General features: G+C 27.8%; 1 protein-coding gene across 1 annotated transcript; it reads right to left on the bottom strand.

Annotated features, from left to right (window-relative positions):
* Positions 1–1,769: 1,769 nt before the first annotated feature.
* LOC107168223 (uncharacterized) lies at positions 1,770–21,444 on the bottom strand. The gene is made up of 13 exons (XM_089228421.1): positions 21,204–21,444; positions 16,245–16,350; positions 15,308–15,424; positions 14,455–14,617; positions 13,365–13,509; positions 11,043–11,385; positions 9,513–9,674; positions 7,638–7,731; positions 6,941–7,097; positions 5,103–5,277; positions 4,849–5,007; positions 2,448–2,628; positions 1,770–2,279 (listed from the first exon to the last, which is right to left on the bottom strand). The coding sequence occupies exons 3-13, from the start codon at positions 15,389–15,391 to the stop codon at positions 2,245–2,247; spliced, it is 1,698 nt and encodes a 565-aa protein (XP_089084547.1). The 5' UTR covers positions 15,392–15,424; positions 16,245–16,350; positions 21,204–21,444; the 3' UTR covers positions 1,770–2,244.
* Positions 21,445–21,499: the final 55 nt, after the last annotated feature.

The raw sequence follows: 21,499 nt of genomic DNA on the forward strand, positions 1-21,499 counted from the left end.
TTATAGGTAATACAAAAATAAAGGCGATACGAAAATGTGATGTGGACGTATATGGGTCGGAGACTACCCTGGTAAATAATGTGTAGCGAATAGGAGCCCGGGAGGAAACCTGTAGGTGTGGACTTTTGTAGCGAATTTGATTTATACTATGGGGAATAAAAAGTTTGTTAAATCTTGAATATAAATAAAATATGATAGTTTAAAAAATATAAAATATATTATTAAGCGGTCATTCAAATATTAGGTATAGGTAATTGAATTAGTTAAAAAACTTAAACTAATATATACTTAAAACAAGTAAGTATTAATGTAGGGGAAAGGGTCGTAATTTATTGTGTGGATATTGTATGATTTGGTAATTTGGTTGTTCTTATTATTTTGTAAAAATAAAAGTTTATATCAAACAGGACATGTAGTTCTTATGGACACACAGAAAATATAATATTATTGTTATAATTATTACTATGGCAATAAATAGAAAACGTGATAATTCTGAAACACAACTCACAAGATTTGAAATGTTTGAATAAACGCATTATTTGAGCATAATAATATTGAGTAGTACCTAAAATTATTCCATCTGCTCATATAGTGATATGCCAATAGATTAAACCAACACGATTTATAATGTATAGTTACATGAACAATATAATATGATAATATTTTTTATCATGATAATAGATGTACATCATTGCAGTTATGCCATTAATTATTATATTATACGGCTTCTAGAAAGGTAAAATACGTGCCTAGGATTTGTTGACTTGGGAACCAGCTATTTTGATTTTTTTTATGAAAATTGATTTGTTTTCTTCCAAAAGGTTTTTATTACGCAGTGTCTTATTCAAAAGGGAATTATTCTTTTAAAAAATTCGTTTTGTCCAAGATCATTTTATTTAAACTTAAAAATATACTGTACACATTTTAAAAAGAAAACTTTCAACATCAGAAATTGAGTGATCGTTATTTTTACCTATTTTTACATAATATCTTATAATATTAATATTATCTAAATTCTAAAACTTTTAAAAATTTGAGAAACAAAAAAAAATTTGTCTTGAAAAGTTAAAGGAATGGAATAAATCCGTTTTGAATTGAAACCCCTCAACATAGTCATCATACCAGTGTATTTAGGCATTTAGACATGGGTTGAGATTTAATACATAATAATATTATTAGGTTTAGGTATACATTTTTTTAGAAGTACAATAATATCATAGATTGTCATATTGATGTATAGTTTTTTAAATATAGTTTTTAGTAAACCAAACTTCAATTTTCTATAACCACTTAAATTAATAATTAACAATTTTACCAACCCAAAATTTATGGAATTAAATGTATAAAACATAAATAAACTACAAGTTACAACTAAGTATAATATTTTAATTATGTTTATCGTTTGAATTATAATTAACTTATAACTTTTAGTAATTTTATTTGAAATCTCTATAAGTTGTTCATAAACTGTCCATATTAATTGTACTTATCAGTAATCACTATCTTAACGCTAGCGTCGCTAGATAGGTGACAGTATAATTCAGCCAGGGGGCACAAACTAGCGGACCGCGAACACTTTTTATGGACCCCCTTATCCACAGAATAATTTAAGTTTTTAACACTTTTATATAAAAACTATAAGTGTGTCATATAACATTTATATTACGACAACAGAATTATTTAAGTAAGGTGTATTTCTATATTCATAAATGAAGAAGCCAATGTTGGGATGGCCCCAATTATAATTATTATAAATAAGATAATAATGATTTTTTTTAAATATTTTGTTTATTTATTTAAGTGGCTTCCATTGGTTACATATTACATTACTGTTAAAATAAGTAGATATACCTACGACATATTCATTATTTTACAAATATAATAATAATATGTAATATGGCGTGGATAACACCAGTTGGGACGGCTAGCATTAAAATATAATGCAATCGTGCCATCGATTTTGATTTAAAAAAATATATAGATCTTTAGCTTTTATTTACATTGAGTAAATTTATATTTACATAATATTATAACGTATTTAACAATATAAAATAGTCATGCTTAACAAAATATAATGACACTTACGTCGTTACCATTTTCATAAAAGTAATAAAATATAATGTTATGTACGATATAGATAAATATGAGCATCATACTATGTAAGACATAGGTATATAAACATCACACAAACTTATATAAAAAAAAAAATGTACATAGAAAAATTACAATGATTAATTATTACTTTTAGTCTTTTAGTCCTTCATCGGGCATCAGTAAACCTGGAAAAGTCAAGGTGGCATTTAAATACTTGGGTAGGTACGATGGATGGTTTTTAAACAAAATAATTTATGTCGGTGAATTGGGGGAGGGGGGTAAAACAAACCAATATATTTTTTATTTGTTTAATCCTTTTAGACTCACTGTATAAATAATATAATTATACTTACTAGCAATCGCAGCCGTTAAAAAACAAGTGACCGTACCGCCTACAAATGCTCTAAACACATTTTTGGTTATTGCTGATCGCTGCGTTGGGCATAAAGTCGTCAGCGTGGCAATCATTGAACCAATCGATCCAGGATTAGCGAAACTGCATAAAGCGAATGTGGCGATGATCTCCGACTTGCGCTGAAAACCAAACATGTGTTAAAACGAATCGACAAACGCACTAGTGTAACCACAGTGAGGCGAGTGCATTCCTTTTGAAATTACAGAAAAATTCAAAAAAGTTTTCAAAGTACAGTGCACACATATTATACATAACCATAATATGTAGATATTATAATATAATGATTGTAATTTGTTTTAAAGGGTACTTAATGCCTAAACTGAGAATTTTGTACTTTTTACCTCTTCAAGTACCAAGTAGAACAGATTCGCTACCAGAAATGCCTCTCAATGATCCAATGATGATTATTTTAGCAATTTTACTGTTCTAAAATATATGGTGACAGTAATACAAAAAAAATATATAACACTCATCATTGTTAAACTGAATAATTAGTATCAATACACAAATGGCCACACTCAGAATTCTAAAAAAAGTAAAAACCAGACGAGAATATGAACAAATAATATGCTTACATTTAAGTTTGAAAATAAGCCAACAAGTTATGTAATGAAAAATATTTTGAAAAAATTATACTATATAAAATATTAAATATAAATAAATATCATATACGTCAGCGCTATCTAGTGGCAAATATAGTTAGTCACGTAAAATATGTTTCGTAATATTCTGTTAAAACCGCTCGTGCTAGATAGTTCTGCCATGTCCAAACCCGTTTATCAAAACCGTCAAGGTCACCCAAGTTCGAAATTGCACGACTTAACATTAATTGGCGAACGACTACACCATCGAACAAAAGGCCAGACCATGTGATTAAAAAAAAATCCCTGTCTGCTTTGGAATCAAAAATCAAAAACTTACACTGTATAAAACGTAAAAAAAAGTATTTTGTTAATCTTGCAATTTATAAATGAGCTGACCGAGTCGATGGATTAGTCCTAGTTGGGTGCGAGTAGGTTTTAATTTCCAAATTCAAAATTTCAAAATTTCAAAATCAGAAAATTTGAGCACGTAATATTTTTTAAATATTAGGTATCTAATTATTGTAATAGCCAACAGGTAAGTAGGAAACTAATTATTACTCTTTGTTCTTTGACAATATAGTTGTCATTGTTGCAATTTAAGTTGTTCTCTTGATTAATAGACAATACTCGCTCGTATTAGGTATTTCTATTTGTTCAATTAATTTGAATAAATTGTTTAAAGTAATAAACATTTTCAAAAAACTAATTGCCAACTTTTATTCGTTATGTTTTGATTTTTTTTTTACAATTATTAATTATTATCATACAGATTACGAGATAAAATCAGATTTGGGTATTATAAAATTTCATACAGAATAACAATGAAAAAATAATTTCTATTCATGACTATAAATTTCTCAATCTATTGATCTTAGAATTAGGGATAGAAATATAGAATTACTAATGTACAATGGCTACTACTTAAGTCATATTAAATAACATGGAGGCCAGCCTCCTGTGACTATATTATTGTCACACAATAGCACCTCTAGCTACAACTAAGCTTCCCACCCACCAAGGTTAACAGTCCGACTACGAAATCAAACAGTTATTTATAATTATAATAAATTTATAGTTATATTATAATTATAATTATAATTTCAGTTATTTAATTTTTGATTCCAAAATGTTTACGGACATTTTAAAATCACTACCACGCCACAAAATACTCGAAATAGTTACAGTTATAATATTATATCTGTTGTAGACTGAAGTAGATAAAAATAGACAATGAGGTTTAAAATTCAATGACTCAGAAATGTATTTTTAGATCAAATGAAAACTGCATTATGACATTTTTATCGACAAAAATAATTATCAATTTTCATGATGCCTTTTTGTCACGGTTTAAGGATCAGGACTTTTAATTATTATAGTTTATGTAGTGACTTTGGTTAAAATTTCTACTAACGAAAACATTTTGAGATGTAGACATTGTTTTTTAAGTATAATTTAATTGATATTTAAAATTTCGTTTGGTGACGGCCAAGAGTCGCGGACAACGTCAAATAGTACATTTTTGAAAAGTTGTAACCATCATATTGTTGCTTCAATATAAGGTAAACAAATAAAACACGCATAGGTATTGGCACTTTGGTGATATTGTTTCTGGCTGGCGAAAGAAAGCGTTTTATGAAAACTAGGTGCAAATTTGTATGCCCACCAGTGGTTGGGTAGGGAAGGGTCCTTAATGACGTTCCTAGGTTGTTTATACAGTTTTAATGATGTCCATAATACACAATGAACAAAACTCACGTTAAGCTTGCCTTCTTTGATTAGATCGCCCATTTGTTTGTAAGCCACAAACTCGTTGACCGTCATTTTCAGGCCGATCAATTTACCAACCACTTCACACTCACCAGGATCAACGCCCAACAGCCATGTGACGGGTATCAACACCTTGCCCAGAACGTACTGAGGACGGAAAACCGAGCGATTAATACAAATCACAAATCGCTAAGGTAATAATATATAGGCAATAATAGTGGTAATTTTTTTCTTTTGCGAACCTCGAATGATATGTCTTCGAATCCAACCAAATGTCCCAACCATGATATTATCGCGTTGACGAATGCTACGAACGACACGAATGCCACTATGTTAGCGACAATCGCCCCAATTATTTTCAATCCAAACTGGGCTCCTTTACAAGCCGCGTCTATTACGTTACCCTCGTCGTTAGTCCTGAAACATTGTTAAACGTTATTAGCATGATTATAATAATAATAATAATAATAATAGAATGAATATAAAATTATAATGATATGGTATTATATACAGGTACACGGCTGCATTGGTGGATTGAATAGTCACTTACGTGAAAATGGGGCTCCTTTCCTAATACATATATACACGCACAGGCACGCCCCCCCCCCCACATAAATTGTATAGTTAATTAATTTTTTTTATTTTCTACAAAAAATAAATACATCTTAGATTGCAAACTGCAACAATATCGTTTACTTTTTTTTTTTTTTTTACGTTATATAATATTATAATTTATACTATTTTCTCTGTAAGGTTTATACTATAATATGTTTTTTGTATTATTTTACCAATTTTAGCATAAAATGGTAGTACAGCATATATGTATAAATATTACGTGATGTAAATTGAACCGCATATTGTCGTATTGAACGCGTCATTGAATTTCTATGGGCTAAGTATTGTAACGTCTCAGCATACAGAAGAGTGATCCTTGTGATGAGATGGAAAGGAAATAGTGAAATTAATTAACAAATTGTTTAAATGTTAATTATTAAATCTCTATTACGTTAAGCTGGGTAAACACATTGTTGAATTTATTATAGACACTAGGAATAGTTCAACCGTCGAAGTCCGTCGGTACTCAAAAAATATCAGATTCGAATATTTTCCAAGTCCCAAACTATTCGATTGAAATATTCTAAGTCCAAATGACAATTTCAAAGGGGCGACTGGCGTGAAGGTGCTTGTACTCGGCTGTGGCAGTTCACGTCTGAATTTAGTCTATTTGAGTCTCTCCTATATAGGCCTAACTCTGCGTCTCCTCTCCTAATGATAAGATAATCCTATCACCTGCATGGTAATCGCAAAACGAGTATGTATCGCGCTGTCGCCTTGTGGCTGTATCCTGTAACCTGTTACGCAGTCTGATTACTAGAATAACATTATGATATATCTGTATGTTTTTAAATGATCCTATCTAATATTTTATACATTATTATTCACGGAATTATAAGACACGGTTTACTAGTTTTTATTATGTCCCGTTATTTTCCAATTATTCCTATTAGTCTTTTACGTTTATTCTCTGAGTTGCTAAAACTGATTTCTCTTAGGTATTTCACCCGCGATCCGCGTAGGTCATCCGAGTGTTATCCGAGGTTATTTGCTAATGTAATCGCACAATCTGGTTTTAAACATGTATGTATATATATGTATCTAAACGAGACGTCATCACATAACAATTTAACAAACTCAATAATTATTGGGTGTACTATGATACCTCTAAATACCGGAAATTTTAGTAACTGAAAATTTGTCCAATATTCAGAGGGTTCGATTAGTATAAAGTTGATTGATTGTTCCCAAAAAATAGTTTTCAATTTAGAGAGTTTCCGCTGTTTAGAGGTGTCTGTTTCACTGTATTTCGAATTGGAATAATTATTACTCTATTTGACAGACCGTGGGTCAACGTGCATTGTCAGCCATCGTTTATAATTTATAATACTAGAATATAATAGAATTATTAACATGTTTGTTTGAGAATGAGTGTCTTTACTTATGGTCGGATTTTAATTTTGTTTTGTCTTTCGGATAAAATATACGATTCACCCGCATCGCTATACGTCAAACGTACACTTACTTTTTAGTACATATCTGATCCACGCTGTTCAATGATTTTTCAGTTTCTGGAAAGATCAGTTTGGAGAAACTTAACGCAGTTGGAGCTGACATGACTGATGCAGTAATTAGGTAGGCCGAATCAATGCCGAACGATGTGTACGCAGCGAATACGGTTCCTAATTATCAAAGCACACAAGTGATATTAATAATATATTATTACTTTATTGGCAAACATACGTAACTCGTTTTTTATTGTCCCGCCACTGACACGTATTAAATAGATTGTCTAATTAAAGTCCCAATACCAAACTTATTTAAGATATTGTTATAAAATGATTTTTATATTTTTACATTTCCTACAATATGTTTTAGTACCGACATTCGATTTGTACAACAAAAACATATCTAATTGCTATATACTTTTATGAGAATGAATTGTAAAAGTATATCATAAAAGATACCATAAATAGGTAGGTTGTAGCGTTGTAGGTACAACCGATTGTCACCCGGTAGCGGGATGATAAATTGTATGTAGGTACTTGGCAGTGGCGGTTCGATAACAATCAAGTACCAAACACACTTTGATAAGACGTTAAATGTCGAGTAAACATTAAAAAGATAGATTTAACAAAGCCGTTGCTCGCCTGATCAACATATTTTGACGTTATGATTTTTATTTACACCAATATTTATTATTATGTTCATATTAATCATACCTGCTACTGTTGAAAATCCTCCCATCATAACGGCATGGATTTCTGATTCTGTTAGATCAGCTAAATACGGTTTAATGATAATAGGTGCTTCCGACTATATGACAAAAGAAAGGAAAAGAAAAGAAATTTTTAGTTTATTTTGTTCTATTAAAATATTGCTATACCAGGTACGTTTACTAATATTGTCATCGAATGTGGTGTGTATACTAGTCAAATTATTTAATTTATAATGTTATTAACACTTAAGTGAAACAATGCCGATTTCATATTTGCTTTCGTATACAATTGTCAATTAGTTATGTGTTTAATATACTAATTACAATATATGATGTTCATTTATTATTTGAAACGATAGGATTATTATTTATTCGCAATATTCTCATATGTTTTTTGTTGATAAATTTCATTGATATTTAATTTAATACAAAATAAAGTGCATTATAATTTATAATGTGCAATTTTAAACAGCATGTGGAAAGACATTTTCATCATCATATTTCAGCGTCCGTGTTTCAATTACCAAACTTAGTTTACGTCACTCAAATTTTAAATTTCTTAAACATATTTTGGCCAAACATTGTAGGAATAAAAGATGACTCGCCCATTTTTCCCAACTAAATTTGAAAGACACTGTATATTAATTGGCACGTGAACACCGAAAGGTGTGGTGTTATTTACATTATTCGTAAAATTATTTGTATATTAGTATATATAGATATAACAAATAACAATTTAATAGACAAATAAGTAAATATCAAAGAAAATTGAATGCACGTAATCCATTTTACTGACAGACGAAATAACCTAACGAGTTATAGTTATAATTAATAAAGGACGTCACGTAAATAACTACATGTAATTATTTGCGTTGTACCTATAGCTGTAAAAAATTTTAATATAATATGTAAATAATGTTTTCTTACGATAACAAAACAAATAAGACAATAGTTCATATTTTAGTTTATATATTCTTTAAGTATTTATTTAGCTATTAATCCATTGATATTGATTTCATTGAAATGTTATATGATATAACTTATATCTATTAATAATTTTTCATTTTAAAAACACAACACGATGTTAAAATCAAAATGATCATTAGGTACTATCATTTTTTATCCAGACCATATAAAATATTATACTAAAAATATAAAATAAAATTAGATTGGATGATACGAATTTAAATTTAGTTAGATAAAAAATGTATTATTTTATTCATCAATTGTACACTTTAAATCATAATACAATAAAATAAAAATATTTTTTTATGAAACCTTTTAATTTATTAATTAAAGATGCCTACACGGCTACACATTATTTTATATTTTACACCTTTAGTATAAACAATAATGACACAACCTATATTATTTTGAGCCAATAACCTACCCTCACATTAAATTTATTATATATTATTCGTTTAAATACTATAATATACGTTTTACGTTTTAAAGTTTATTTATTAGACTTAAGTAATATAAAATAAAGTTAAGATTCATGTGTATTATTTATATTAAGCACATTATTTTTTTCAAAACAATAATATAGCTATGTTATATAAATTTTAAATAAGATGTAAATATTCTTCACTGATTTTTAAACAGATAAATACTTGATATTATTATACGACTAATACTTTTATCTGAACTAGCTTGATAAAATTGACAGAATGTTCTTCAGAATGTACTTTTTTTTATATAAAACGAAATATTGATTTCATTTACTTTCTTTAGATTTTTATAAAATATTCTAATTTTTAAAACTTATAGGCTTTAATATTATAATTATATATAAACAATATTATAATTTATACTCATTAGTCATTACAATATATAATATATATATATATAGTTTCTCGTATCGGACAAATTCACTTACCATGCCTAAGAATACGCTGGCACAGGTATTGACTGATTCGGCTGCTGTCGTTCCCAGTAATTGTTGCAAGCACCATCCTAACTTTATGACTATTGTCTGTATTATCCCATAATAAAATAGTATTTCAATAACAAAACACATAAAGAATAACACCGACAGCACCTGCAATAAATTAAAAATAATGTCACAATATATAAAATCGTTAATTTGCTATATTCGTGTTTAATACCTATATCATGATATTATTACTCGTTGACAATGATAGGTTTATTATTTTTTTTTTTTAAACAAATACTAATGGTTTTCATGTGGAAATAATAGTTCAAAAATCAGGAACAAAAATGGATCATTAGGTTATTACCACCATTATGACCATTAGGTGGACATTATTTAAAAAAAATTAGTTGAGATTTCTATTAAAATATAATCTCTATATTTAATACAGTTGTATTGAAACATGAAAATTTGTCATAGTCCGTTCAAACGAATTAATAGAATCTAAAACTTAAAGTTATAATTCATAGTGTAATTATAAATTACCAAAATAATCGTGAGTTCATAATATTTCGAACCTATTCACGGTGCGTTGACTAATCAACGATACAGATAAATGAGATTAGATAGAGTGTTTCAATAAGTTAATTAAACACACAATATTGGAAAGTTGATACCTATACACTTACCAAAAACTTTTGATTCATATTTTATTAATTTAATATAATTCTGGGTAAAAAAATGTAGTTAATATTTGAAATTTTACTTCCACAAAGCTATAACTGAAAGTCGATGCAAATTATACTCTAAGGTTCAAGGACAAAAAAAAAAATATTATCATAAAGAAACTAGTTTAGAAACGAAAACTGAGTTACTATGAATATAAGCACAATTTTATTGAATTTCACCAAAATGTTTTTGTGTTGTATTATTGAAAATATAGTAGTAAGAGTATTTATATTTTATTATGATTAATTCAATGGTAGGTATATTATAGTCCTAACCTATACCGTATACATACAATAAGATTTGATTTTTTAAAGTCAAATTGAAAATATATGCTTTTGAAATACTTTGAAAATGTATACTTATCTATTATAATTGATAGTAAACATTAGTATTAGGGATTACATAATGATGAGATTTTGTTATCGTGACGAAACTTAAAAATGTTTAACAGATTAAGGAATAGATAAACGAAAAGGATTAATATTAAAATATTGTAATTTTAAATTCATGTTTTTGTATAGTCAAAATATTATGCGAAATCAAAAATGAATTTAAAATATTATAGTATAATCTACATAATAATAGATTAATAAAATACACATTGAGAAAACAACGAGATGCAACAATGTTATGACCTCAATGGGCTTCGATCACAAAATAAATAAATAATATCAATTAATATATTATTATAATTAATATTGTTAATGGTGGCTTTTTGACATGACCGGTCGAAAATAATATATTATTATAAAATATATAAATCAAATGGCTTAGTGGCAACACGTGTTCTAGATCAACAATACTGACCTTGAACGCGAATACACCATAATTGTCGATTAGCTCATTGCCGTACGTCACCTTAGCTCCGACGTACGCAAAGGAGAAAAACTTTTCGGCCAACTCTCCGACTGCTTGGACAATAGATCGGCCGACCGGCCATCGGATGGTCAACATACCTATGGTTATCTGAGTGGCTAGACCGGACGCAACCGTGGTCCAATTCACGTGACCACGGTGTTTGGAAAATATGAATCCGACGAGAACGAACACACCAAGTCCGGCTAACGGCAACAGTCTGTGCCGGTTGTTTTTTGTGTCAAAGAAAATGAATAAAACGAATGACCCTAAGAAAGTACACAGCGCTCCGATTCTATATGGGAAAAAAATATGATATAAAACACATTAATTATATAATATTATTCGTAATAACTATAATAAGTGATATAATTATACAGCCAATACTACTAATAAAAATGGGGAACAACAAAGCGTTCGAAGAAATGGATGCTCATCAACGACTACCCTGCAGTAGTTACCCCTGACGGAGTGGGTATTTAAAAAATTAACATTTTGGACATAAAACTATGCTAATTATATAAAGGTTAGGAAATTAAATTCAGTATACCTATCTAATATGTTATTAATTATGAATCTATAAATATATGTACAGTTTGTATTTTTATGTAATCCGTTAGTCGGTACTGACTATCGAAATATAATTTATTCGTGTTCAAAACACACACGACGTACATTGCAATTAAAAATACCAAAACCGTAAAATAAAAAACAGATTATTCAGATGTTGCAATGCACTTGTTTTGCTTAATTCGCTTGCCAATTTCTTTGCTTAGCTCACTTCAATAAACAGGAATTCAAAATGTACAATGTACAATACATTATTATTATGGCGCCTATCCGTTCGAGACTATTTAACAAACAATATTGCATGTAAGTTATACAATATTTTATTTAACTAATGGCCTTTGCTGCCGAGTTATACTTAAAATCAATAAAAAAATAATAATAAAATATTTTAACTATCTTCCGAATGTTGTACGTCAGTGATACTAATACAATTATTATTATTTTTTTTTTAAATAAAAGTTATTAAAATGCATTGACATAGCTGACATAAAAATTTTATATAAGTATGGCATTATATAAATTCACACTCATAATAATATAAATAAATAAGTATCTAATGAGAACCTACGTATTGAAAAAATAATTGACAAAATTTATTTAATTACGCGCCATCTATAGATTAACCAGTGAGATTCAATTTAACTGTAAATAATTAATTAGATATTTATTGCAACTGTTATTTATTTTGTAATTACTCACTTTTTTTGGAGTAATTTTTCTATTTTTCAATTTCAAAGTACCTATATATTATTAGAAACCAACAGTAATGTAACTTGTAAGTACCTACTTAGCTACTTTAACTTAATTTTAAATAGTAAGTTTAGGGAAATAATTGATGGTGAGTTCTAAAGATTTTCAATGAAATGACAAAACTATATAGAACTTTAACATTGTGCATAACATTCATTTTGTTTAAACAGTTTAAGCAGAAAAAAATTATATCGTTACTGTAAACACAATATTATTCTTGCATAACAATTTACTCGGACTCCTAAAATAATAATAGGTCAATTATTTGATAAAATAAAATAAATTAAAATGTGTATCCGTATCAATTCGATTAAATGTTAAGCTTCTGGGTTCATTAAAAAACACATAGTTATTACGATACAAGCTGGATTTCATTAGGTTTGTAACTGTGGTGATATATCATGTGGATATTGCCGTTTTATTTTTTAAGTCATGCTAAAGACGATATTTAAATTTATCTTCACGTATGTGTGAAGTTTATTCTACGAAAGTGAACAATCTTTGTCACTTATTAGTATAATTTTCACGTGTACATCAGTTACAATATTTTCAAATAGCCAAGTTTACAGCACGGCAACAAATTCGACCGTGACCGATTTGACAATAAATTGAGTAATTGTATACTATGCATATTGTGCGATGTACATTGTACATAGGTACAGTGTCTAAAATAAAAAACAACACTTAAAACTTTTGAACAATGACCTTACATTTTAAGTTGGTTTTGTTTGATCATGTCCTAGTTGATAGTTCACTGCAGTAAAGAAAAGGTTACTTATACTTTATACATTTAAGAAAAATATTTGTATTATTTTTTTCTTACGATAAGTAGCAATGTTTTTGGTTATATTTTAAGGTTAGATTAATTATGTTTAGTTACAATAATTATCTTATAATATACATAAGTATATTACAAAAATCACTACTCAGTAGTTAAAAATTCTAAAGTATTACTTGAAGTACTCCTGTGGCCATGTTTTCACAAGTTTCCCGGCAGGTATCAGTGTGACCAGGCATTTGAATGGTTGTACAGCATAATAACAGGTGGCCAAGACGATCAGTAGACCCAGTCCGTTTTTCCAACCGATGTCTTTTACATCTGCAACACGTGGATGACGAAGATGACAAAAAATGTATCATTATTGTTTATTATACACATGTATACAAGGTGCTTTTTAAGCAAGTCCATCCATATTTTCACCTTTAACAGTATATTTAATAAAATTCAAATATTTAAAATTTCTAAATATACCAAAGTAAGACCAAAATTTTAAAATTTTCTATTTTTCAAGCGAGAATTTCCCCCTTTTTACTGAAAATTATTTAGCAAGTGGTTTTCTTGATCGTGTGATGGATCTGAATCTAAAGTCTAATGGATAAGCAGTTTTAAAATCATTAAATTTTTATACAAAGATAATAATCATGTTTTACCAAAACTATAAGTAATATTAAATGTAATATTTACTATACTATTACCCTGTTCTCAAAAAATAATTTCTCATACTTAACCCATTACTGTAGATAATATATTGTCCATAGTGTAAAAAGTTATATAACTCAATAATGACTTATCCAAATTTTGATTAAATTACATCCAAGTTCCTAAAAAAAAATACCTGCTGGATATAATTAAAATTGAAAAAACGGAGTTTCTATTTGAAAATACAAGTTTGTATTAGAACAGTATCATCCTGAAGTGGTAAAAAATATAGTTAATAACTAAATAAATGATTTATAAATTCCAAAAATTTAAATTTAAATATATTATGCTTAATTTAAGTATAAAAATAGTTTGAGCATGTTTTTAAATTGTATGAGTGATTTTATGCAGTGGCAACCGAACTCTAAAAAAATACTTTGTCAAATACACATATTTGATGTAGATAAAACCCATCAAACGAAATCAATCAGATCCACACGGGACACATATTAATCCTGACTATAACTGTCACAAACCCTATTACTTCAGCTATTGTTTTAACAACACCAATTCATGTAACTTGGTGCCATTAATAATATTATTAGTATAGGATTGAGCACCTACCACTCAAATACCAATGGTTGATGGCTGCAAATATATAAGTCAAGATCATGGCATGACACAGGCATTTCACCGCTAATTGTTTATTGTTGCTGATCAACAATCGCGGCAAACGCCAATTCGTGGTATTTTTGAATCCTTCTATGCACATTTTCGGATGAGTACCCTATAATATAATAATAAGTGAATTATTTAAAAATATATATATATTAAAATATGCAGCTCAATCATTTTTATTGCCTTTCAATAACATCCTGAAACTCAGAAATACGACAAAAGAAAATGTCAATTATAATCATATATTGAAAATATATGGCAAGTTTATCAATATAAAAATGTTAATAATTATTAAAACATATTATAATATCACTTCAACTTTGATACTACACAGTTGGCACAGCTGAGCTCGTCTGCTTTTGTATAATACTGTGACATTTGTCAAAATTATAAAAAATATATAAAACAATAATAAATTATGGATTAGCATAATATATTTTCTTATGCGCAATGTTTCGACAATTTTAACCTTCTCAGTTCTAAATAAAGCCCACGCTGAATAAAGTAGTATGTAAACTGTTCATTTTATAGCATAGGTAGTAAATCAATATGTTATTTGGTGATACGTCGGAAAAAAAATCATGAGGATGTGGATTTAGAAATTATAGAGATACATTAAGTATTATAATATGACTACTCGTTGATATTAGAGATTGTTTCTGTATTTTTGCAAATCACCAATGACAAAATTAACACTATATAGTACAAGTACTCGTATAATCACCTATTTCCATCCATGTTCAATTTTTTTTTTCTAGAATCTAAAGTAGAATTACAAGTAAATTATTTCAACACATACGTGAGTTTCGAGAGAGATGGTGGTACAGTCTTGGTTATTTTCATCTACATTTGTTTTATTATCTGTATTCGTCGCCATTTCCATGATAATACTGCAGAACAGAACAGGTAGTAGGTACTAAAATCAAAAACGTAAATTTAATAATAAACAATTCGTATACAGAATATGTTACACCTATATAAATATTAATTTGATATTATAACAGCATAATAATAATTAATGATTCAACTGCAGTGATTGATATCAGTATTCAGTGTACACTGTGAACACAAAAGTAATATTCAAATTCTACATTGAAAAATTGGTGGGGATTTCATAAAATGTAATCCCCGCCGAACTACACCGGTTTTGTGACGCAAAATTTTGGATAACCATTTAACTCCGATGTTATCTATATACTGACTAACGAGTTCTGTGTATACAGTACACATGTTCTATCGATTTTAGTAAACACAATAAATTTTGAAAAGTTCTGCGATAGTGCCTGATTTAATCAATTCTGTATATACTATAACTCGCCTGATGAGTGACAAATATGTGAACACACAACATAGGTACGTAAAACGCACGGACGTTTTATGAATAAGTTCAGTTTTAAAGTAATTTGTCAATAATTTTATAACCGAAAATCGGTAAAATAATTTCCATTTTGAAATGCTAAAATATTTTTGTTATTAATTTGAAATAACAAGGATAATTATTTTGAGGCTACATTTTTACGGTATTGTGTCATCCGCATAATATTATAGTGCTCATTAATTATATAGAATATTTTTACTCTATTTTAATGTTTATTATTTTAATATTTTAATAATCTAAAATTACTAAAACAATTGAGTTACGTGAATTTAATCTAGATCAATTGAACATAAAGCAAAATTGATTAATTAAATTAATATTTTTTTATTATTATTATTAATTTATTAGGCATACTTACGGTTTATTAATACGGTTGGACTTTATAAACTTCGCATCGATGCGTCAGTATTTCGTGAAAATTGTAGAAAAAAATTACATTATGAAGGAATTGTAATTTGTCTCATCTAAATAAAATTAATAAAAAAAATATATATTATATTATATATATATATTATATATGTATATAAATGTACAGTGATACTGGTACAAATACAGCTTACACGATAAACTGTAATAAATAAATATTATTACAGTTTAAATTTGGTTCGTTCGTATAACTATTATCAGCTTCACGTTAAAATGTCAAAGTACCACCTAATGTTTTTTTTTAAAACTATAAACTTATTCGGTTCTTACAGTTATCAATATATACGTTGTATGTATCGTTCAAAGAAAATATCAAATAAAAAAGTTAAAAAATTATAGGGTAAATGCGTATATTAGTAATTTAAATAATTATATATTATTCCAATAATCACAGATATACGATTAGTGTAGGAACTCAGAACTGACTAACTTTTTAAAAAATGCCAGTAATTTCAGTCAATCAAACTTTAAAAATTTTACGCACTTTACGTTTTCAAATTTTTTTAAATTTGTGTTTGAATGCAGTTTTATTACTTTTACTTTTGAGAATACTCGTATAAATGCATATTTTTGTTTTAATACATTTTTAAATTTTTTAAATTTGAATACTTGTTTATACATTTTTTTTTAGTAAAGTACCTATATCTAATATAGGTAAGTATAACCTTTTGGGGTCGAAATTAAAAATGTGTGGTTTTTGGATAAAACAATTTTAAAAATTGTGCGATTTTAACCTATATGAAATGTGTGTGGGTTTAACCTACCAAAAATGTGCGATTTTGTTCTGTACTTTATTAAAAGTGTGTTGTTTTAGGAGTCAACGGTGCTATTCTATTGAATAAACGTATATTATTTACAGTTTACTCAACTACAAAACTATTCACGAATGGCAAAATCCTAAATAAAAAAAAAGTAAAATCAATACTCTGAAGAATCGGACACACTAAAATAATGAATGGGTTTTTAATGGTTAAACAAGATTCGTCAATAAAATATGTGAAACCTGTTCAGACCTACTGTCTGATAGAATATCACCTTAACAAAAAATTTGCTAATTAATATGTAAAATACTTATTTTTGTTTTTTATTAAATAACTAAAAATACAATTTTCAATCTGTAATATAAAGAAAACTATATATTAAATATTTCATAATATTATAAGAATATTAAAAAAAAAATGCAATCACTTTTTGAAGCTCAGAAAAATTTAATCATTGTGAGTATAGAGCTAAAGTAATTATTGTATGTATAGGTATAAATGTAAAGTTCTTAATAATATGATATTTTATGCTCTTACCCTTCAATATTTAAATATTATGGAATTTATCTCAGTTAGGTACAGTTTTTTTTTTAAATTTTCCAATTGATACCTATTATGAAATATTTGTTTCTAGAAGATTACCAAAAGTGTCCTATGTCAGTTTTTTCTCAACAGAATACTCGTATTAATACGATTAATGAAATTGAAAAGCATATAGTAATAACTCGAAAACTAATTTAAAGTTAAAGAATATAAATATATAATTAATTTGCTAAATTATTGCTTAATACTAGTAAAATATAGTATAATTTATTGTTAATAGGCAATGAATATATTAAGCATCTGTTTCGCGCCAAATGTAATTAAAAATATTTATAGAATAATAGTTGTATAATGTAATATCGGCGTATCACCAGACACGTCAAGTCATATGAAACTCAATATTATAATATACATAACATATAATATACATATACCTATTACGATATATTATGGTATTAGACAGAAAAACGAGAACATATATATTTTTAATGATTCTTAGTAAATTTAATGCGCTTTTATGGATATTTGTTTGAATATAAATAGGTTATGTTATATACCCACCTAGGTGTTTTGTGTCAATGTGTCATACATACCTACTGGATAATGATAACAGAAAAAGATTATAATATTTCCGCGATGATATCACGAAAACATGACGTTGATTTCTTAAAAAATTGTATTGTTTGTCTTTAAAAATATTTAATTCAATGTGACCAGTGAGGTTTTAGAAAATTTTGAAATTATATGTATATATCATACTATTTATGTTTTTTTGTCAACATTAAAAATAATTATAGTATTCTGTCTAATATAATATACTTTATCTGATATACCTTATATACCCACTTCAATAACTATATAAATATTTCAAATATTAATGCATATGCTAATTATTAATTCTTGTATAATGAAAAATAATACATATTATATTAGGTGTACCAATTTTTAAACATACAAAAGTTATAAAAAAATTCAAATCATTAAAAATATGGTAATTTATTTAAATCTATATAGTTAATGAGCAAATAGCTATACTTATCTATAACATAATATTATCATGATAAACGAATATACCAATCAGGTACCAAACATTGGAATAATTAAAACCGAAAGAAAAAGGACCCTAATTCCTAGCACAATAATTATGCACTTGAGCTAAGTACTTATTATAATGATTACATTATTACCATTATTAGTTATTACAATAAACGCTATAAGGTTTTTACAAATATTGTAATCCGTAGTCGCGTCGTAACTGCTATCAATTATATTTCCAACGGTTCTAAGTAAACGTATGAAGAAAATTTCCTATAATTTGTATAATATCATACAATCATTATGTTATAGTAACATAATATTAAAATGATAAAGTATTGTTTTGTGGACACACATATTTTCTACTACTACGCGAAACGACCTTGGAGAATAAAAACAAACAATCAAATGAATCGACGAAGTACGAGTATGCAAGTAGCAAGTAGCTACATCACATAATTTATATTAAATAATATCACCTGTCAATACTCTATATACCATATTATATACATATATTTGTGTGTCTTAACACTCTTAAACAAGAGATAACTCGGAGAGATAAAAAGCTGTGTAGCTCATTTGCGCGTGTGAGAAACGATCGTTTTGTTCAACTCTGCGAAAACAGGTGTAGGTAATAATTAGTCGCGTGATGATTGAAGATTGTAATAATATTATTATACTCTTTCCTCGAACGACAAAAATACTTCTGATGAATTAAAATATGTATATATGTGGGTACATCATAATTCAGTCAAATAAATCAATTTTTTTTATACTGCTCTGAGCTCTGACGGCGAATGTTAAAAATAAATAACATAATATTATGCATTATGAGGTATGCTGTAATGGTCAATGGCGTACCCGATGAAGTGCAGGCAACAGTGATCCCAACCCCCAGAGAATTTTTTTTTAGCATAATTAAAAAGATTATTTGATTTCACTTTTTTTATGGATTCTATTAATGGTTTTATATAATTATATTTTATTTAGCGCCATTGGTGTGCAGGTTTTGATAGGATCATTAAAAACTGCAAACGATCACTCGACGGAAAATAGTACGAAAACGGATTATGACGTACACTGGCCTACGAGAGATCGAAAAGAAACCCAAAACCGGTCAACATGAAGTGACTATAGCACAGATGATATACCTATATTAATTATATTAATATGTTTACCGACAGGAAAAAATAATATTATGGTTGTATATTATGAAAGTACCTACCTGTTCGAAAATAAATTATACTGTGCGCATTGCGACATTCAGTGCGCGCACGAGGAACGTAATGGAAATAATATTTTATCTAAATACTCAAGTAGTAAGTAGACTCTGTTATTATTATTTACCTACAATAATATTATAATCACGTGGTTTCATTGGTATGTAATATTTATTTTATAAGCAAATTCGCTCAGCAAGGTTCGTTTTTTTAATCGTACCGCCATAATACATCGTAATAATGTTATAAATATTGTATTACACAAAGAAGTTGCGGGGCAAGTGAATAGTGTTAATAGTTACTACTAAAATTAATATAACACATGACAAATAAGAATACAGCATTTAGAGCGTATACATATTACCTATTTATATACATAGGCATCGCAGATTAGGGTAATATTATACATTAATGTCTATAGAATACAACATTTCGGTAAATTTTGTGATTCTTAGGGATTTTTTTACTCAATTTGAAGACAGTCATCTACCTGGCGGCTACCCGTCACTGCGTATATTCTGTAAAAAAACAACTTATTTTTGAATCAGCAGACTCAAATTCATAATGATGTACCTATAGATAACAACGAGATAAAAATTAATTTTGTGATAAAAGTCTAGTGGCATAAATCTATTGTTAATAATAGAACTATTATTGTTTTAAAGTTTTATTCGTATTTTAGAATTTATTTATTTTTTTAAGTCACACAAAAATGTACATTGTATTTCGGCTACAACAGTTACCTGACATAAATCAATAAAAAGACCATAGTACTTATAGATTATAGTACGTGAATAGTTGTATCTAAAATGAATGTTAATTTTATGTGTAACATTGTTACTTTATCTGATATACAAATTTAGTTGTTACTGATTTTGCTTGTTTTAAAAAAAAATATTCATATAACACATTCAGTTAAATAATAGTAAAATTGCGCAAATGGAAACTTAAAAAACTATAAACCAGAAATGTGTACTGCCATAGAATATACCACTATATAATATAAAGGTATATGCATGTATTTTCTAATTATTAAATGAATGTTTCTTCTTTTAAAACTTTGGTGAACATATTATTCAGTTTCTATTGACTAAATATAAAATAAATTAAATATATTATGTAGGTATAAGTATTTCGAGTTCCATTATTTTTTACGGTGTTTCACACGAGACTAGTTTTTTTAATTTTCGATCAAAACGAAAAATGAAATGTCTATCTAGCTGGTCTGCCTAATATACAATGTTATAATAATTCAGTGAATCTTTGACATTTCCGCGAGTAAATAGTATATTATGTTGTGGTAATATGATTGTTAATATCTTAAACTATTACCTTAGTTATTTTCGGATATATGTGGTCATCGGTTATTATGATCGTATAAAAGCTGTTGCAGTTAACGCGTAAGAAAAACAATTTAAACGAACTTTATAATATTATATGAAATTGTCACGTCGATTCATCCGGTCGCCGAAACACACTAACTCATGATATTATATATCTGTGTGACTAGGTACTCGCTCAGCGTAACAGTCGGTACTTAAGTGAGCATATTGAGCACTGCTCTTCGAACATTGTACTCAAGGACTAACGCATCTACATACGTATGCCATGTAGCTACTTGTTAACTG

The sequence above is a fragment of the Diuraphis noxia genome, unplaced genomic scaffold (genome assembly GCF_037042655.1).
Source record: "Diuraphis noxia isolate RWA-SAM2 unplaced genomic scaffold, SU_Dnox_SAM2 contig0005, whole genome shotgun sequence".
NCBI classification, from domain to species: Eukaryota; Metazoa; Arthropoda; class Insecta; order Hemiptera; family Aphididae; genus Diuraphis; species Diuraphis noxia.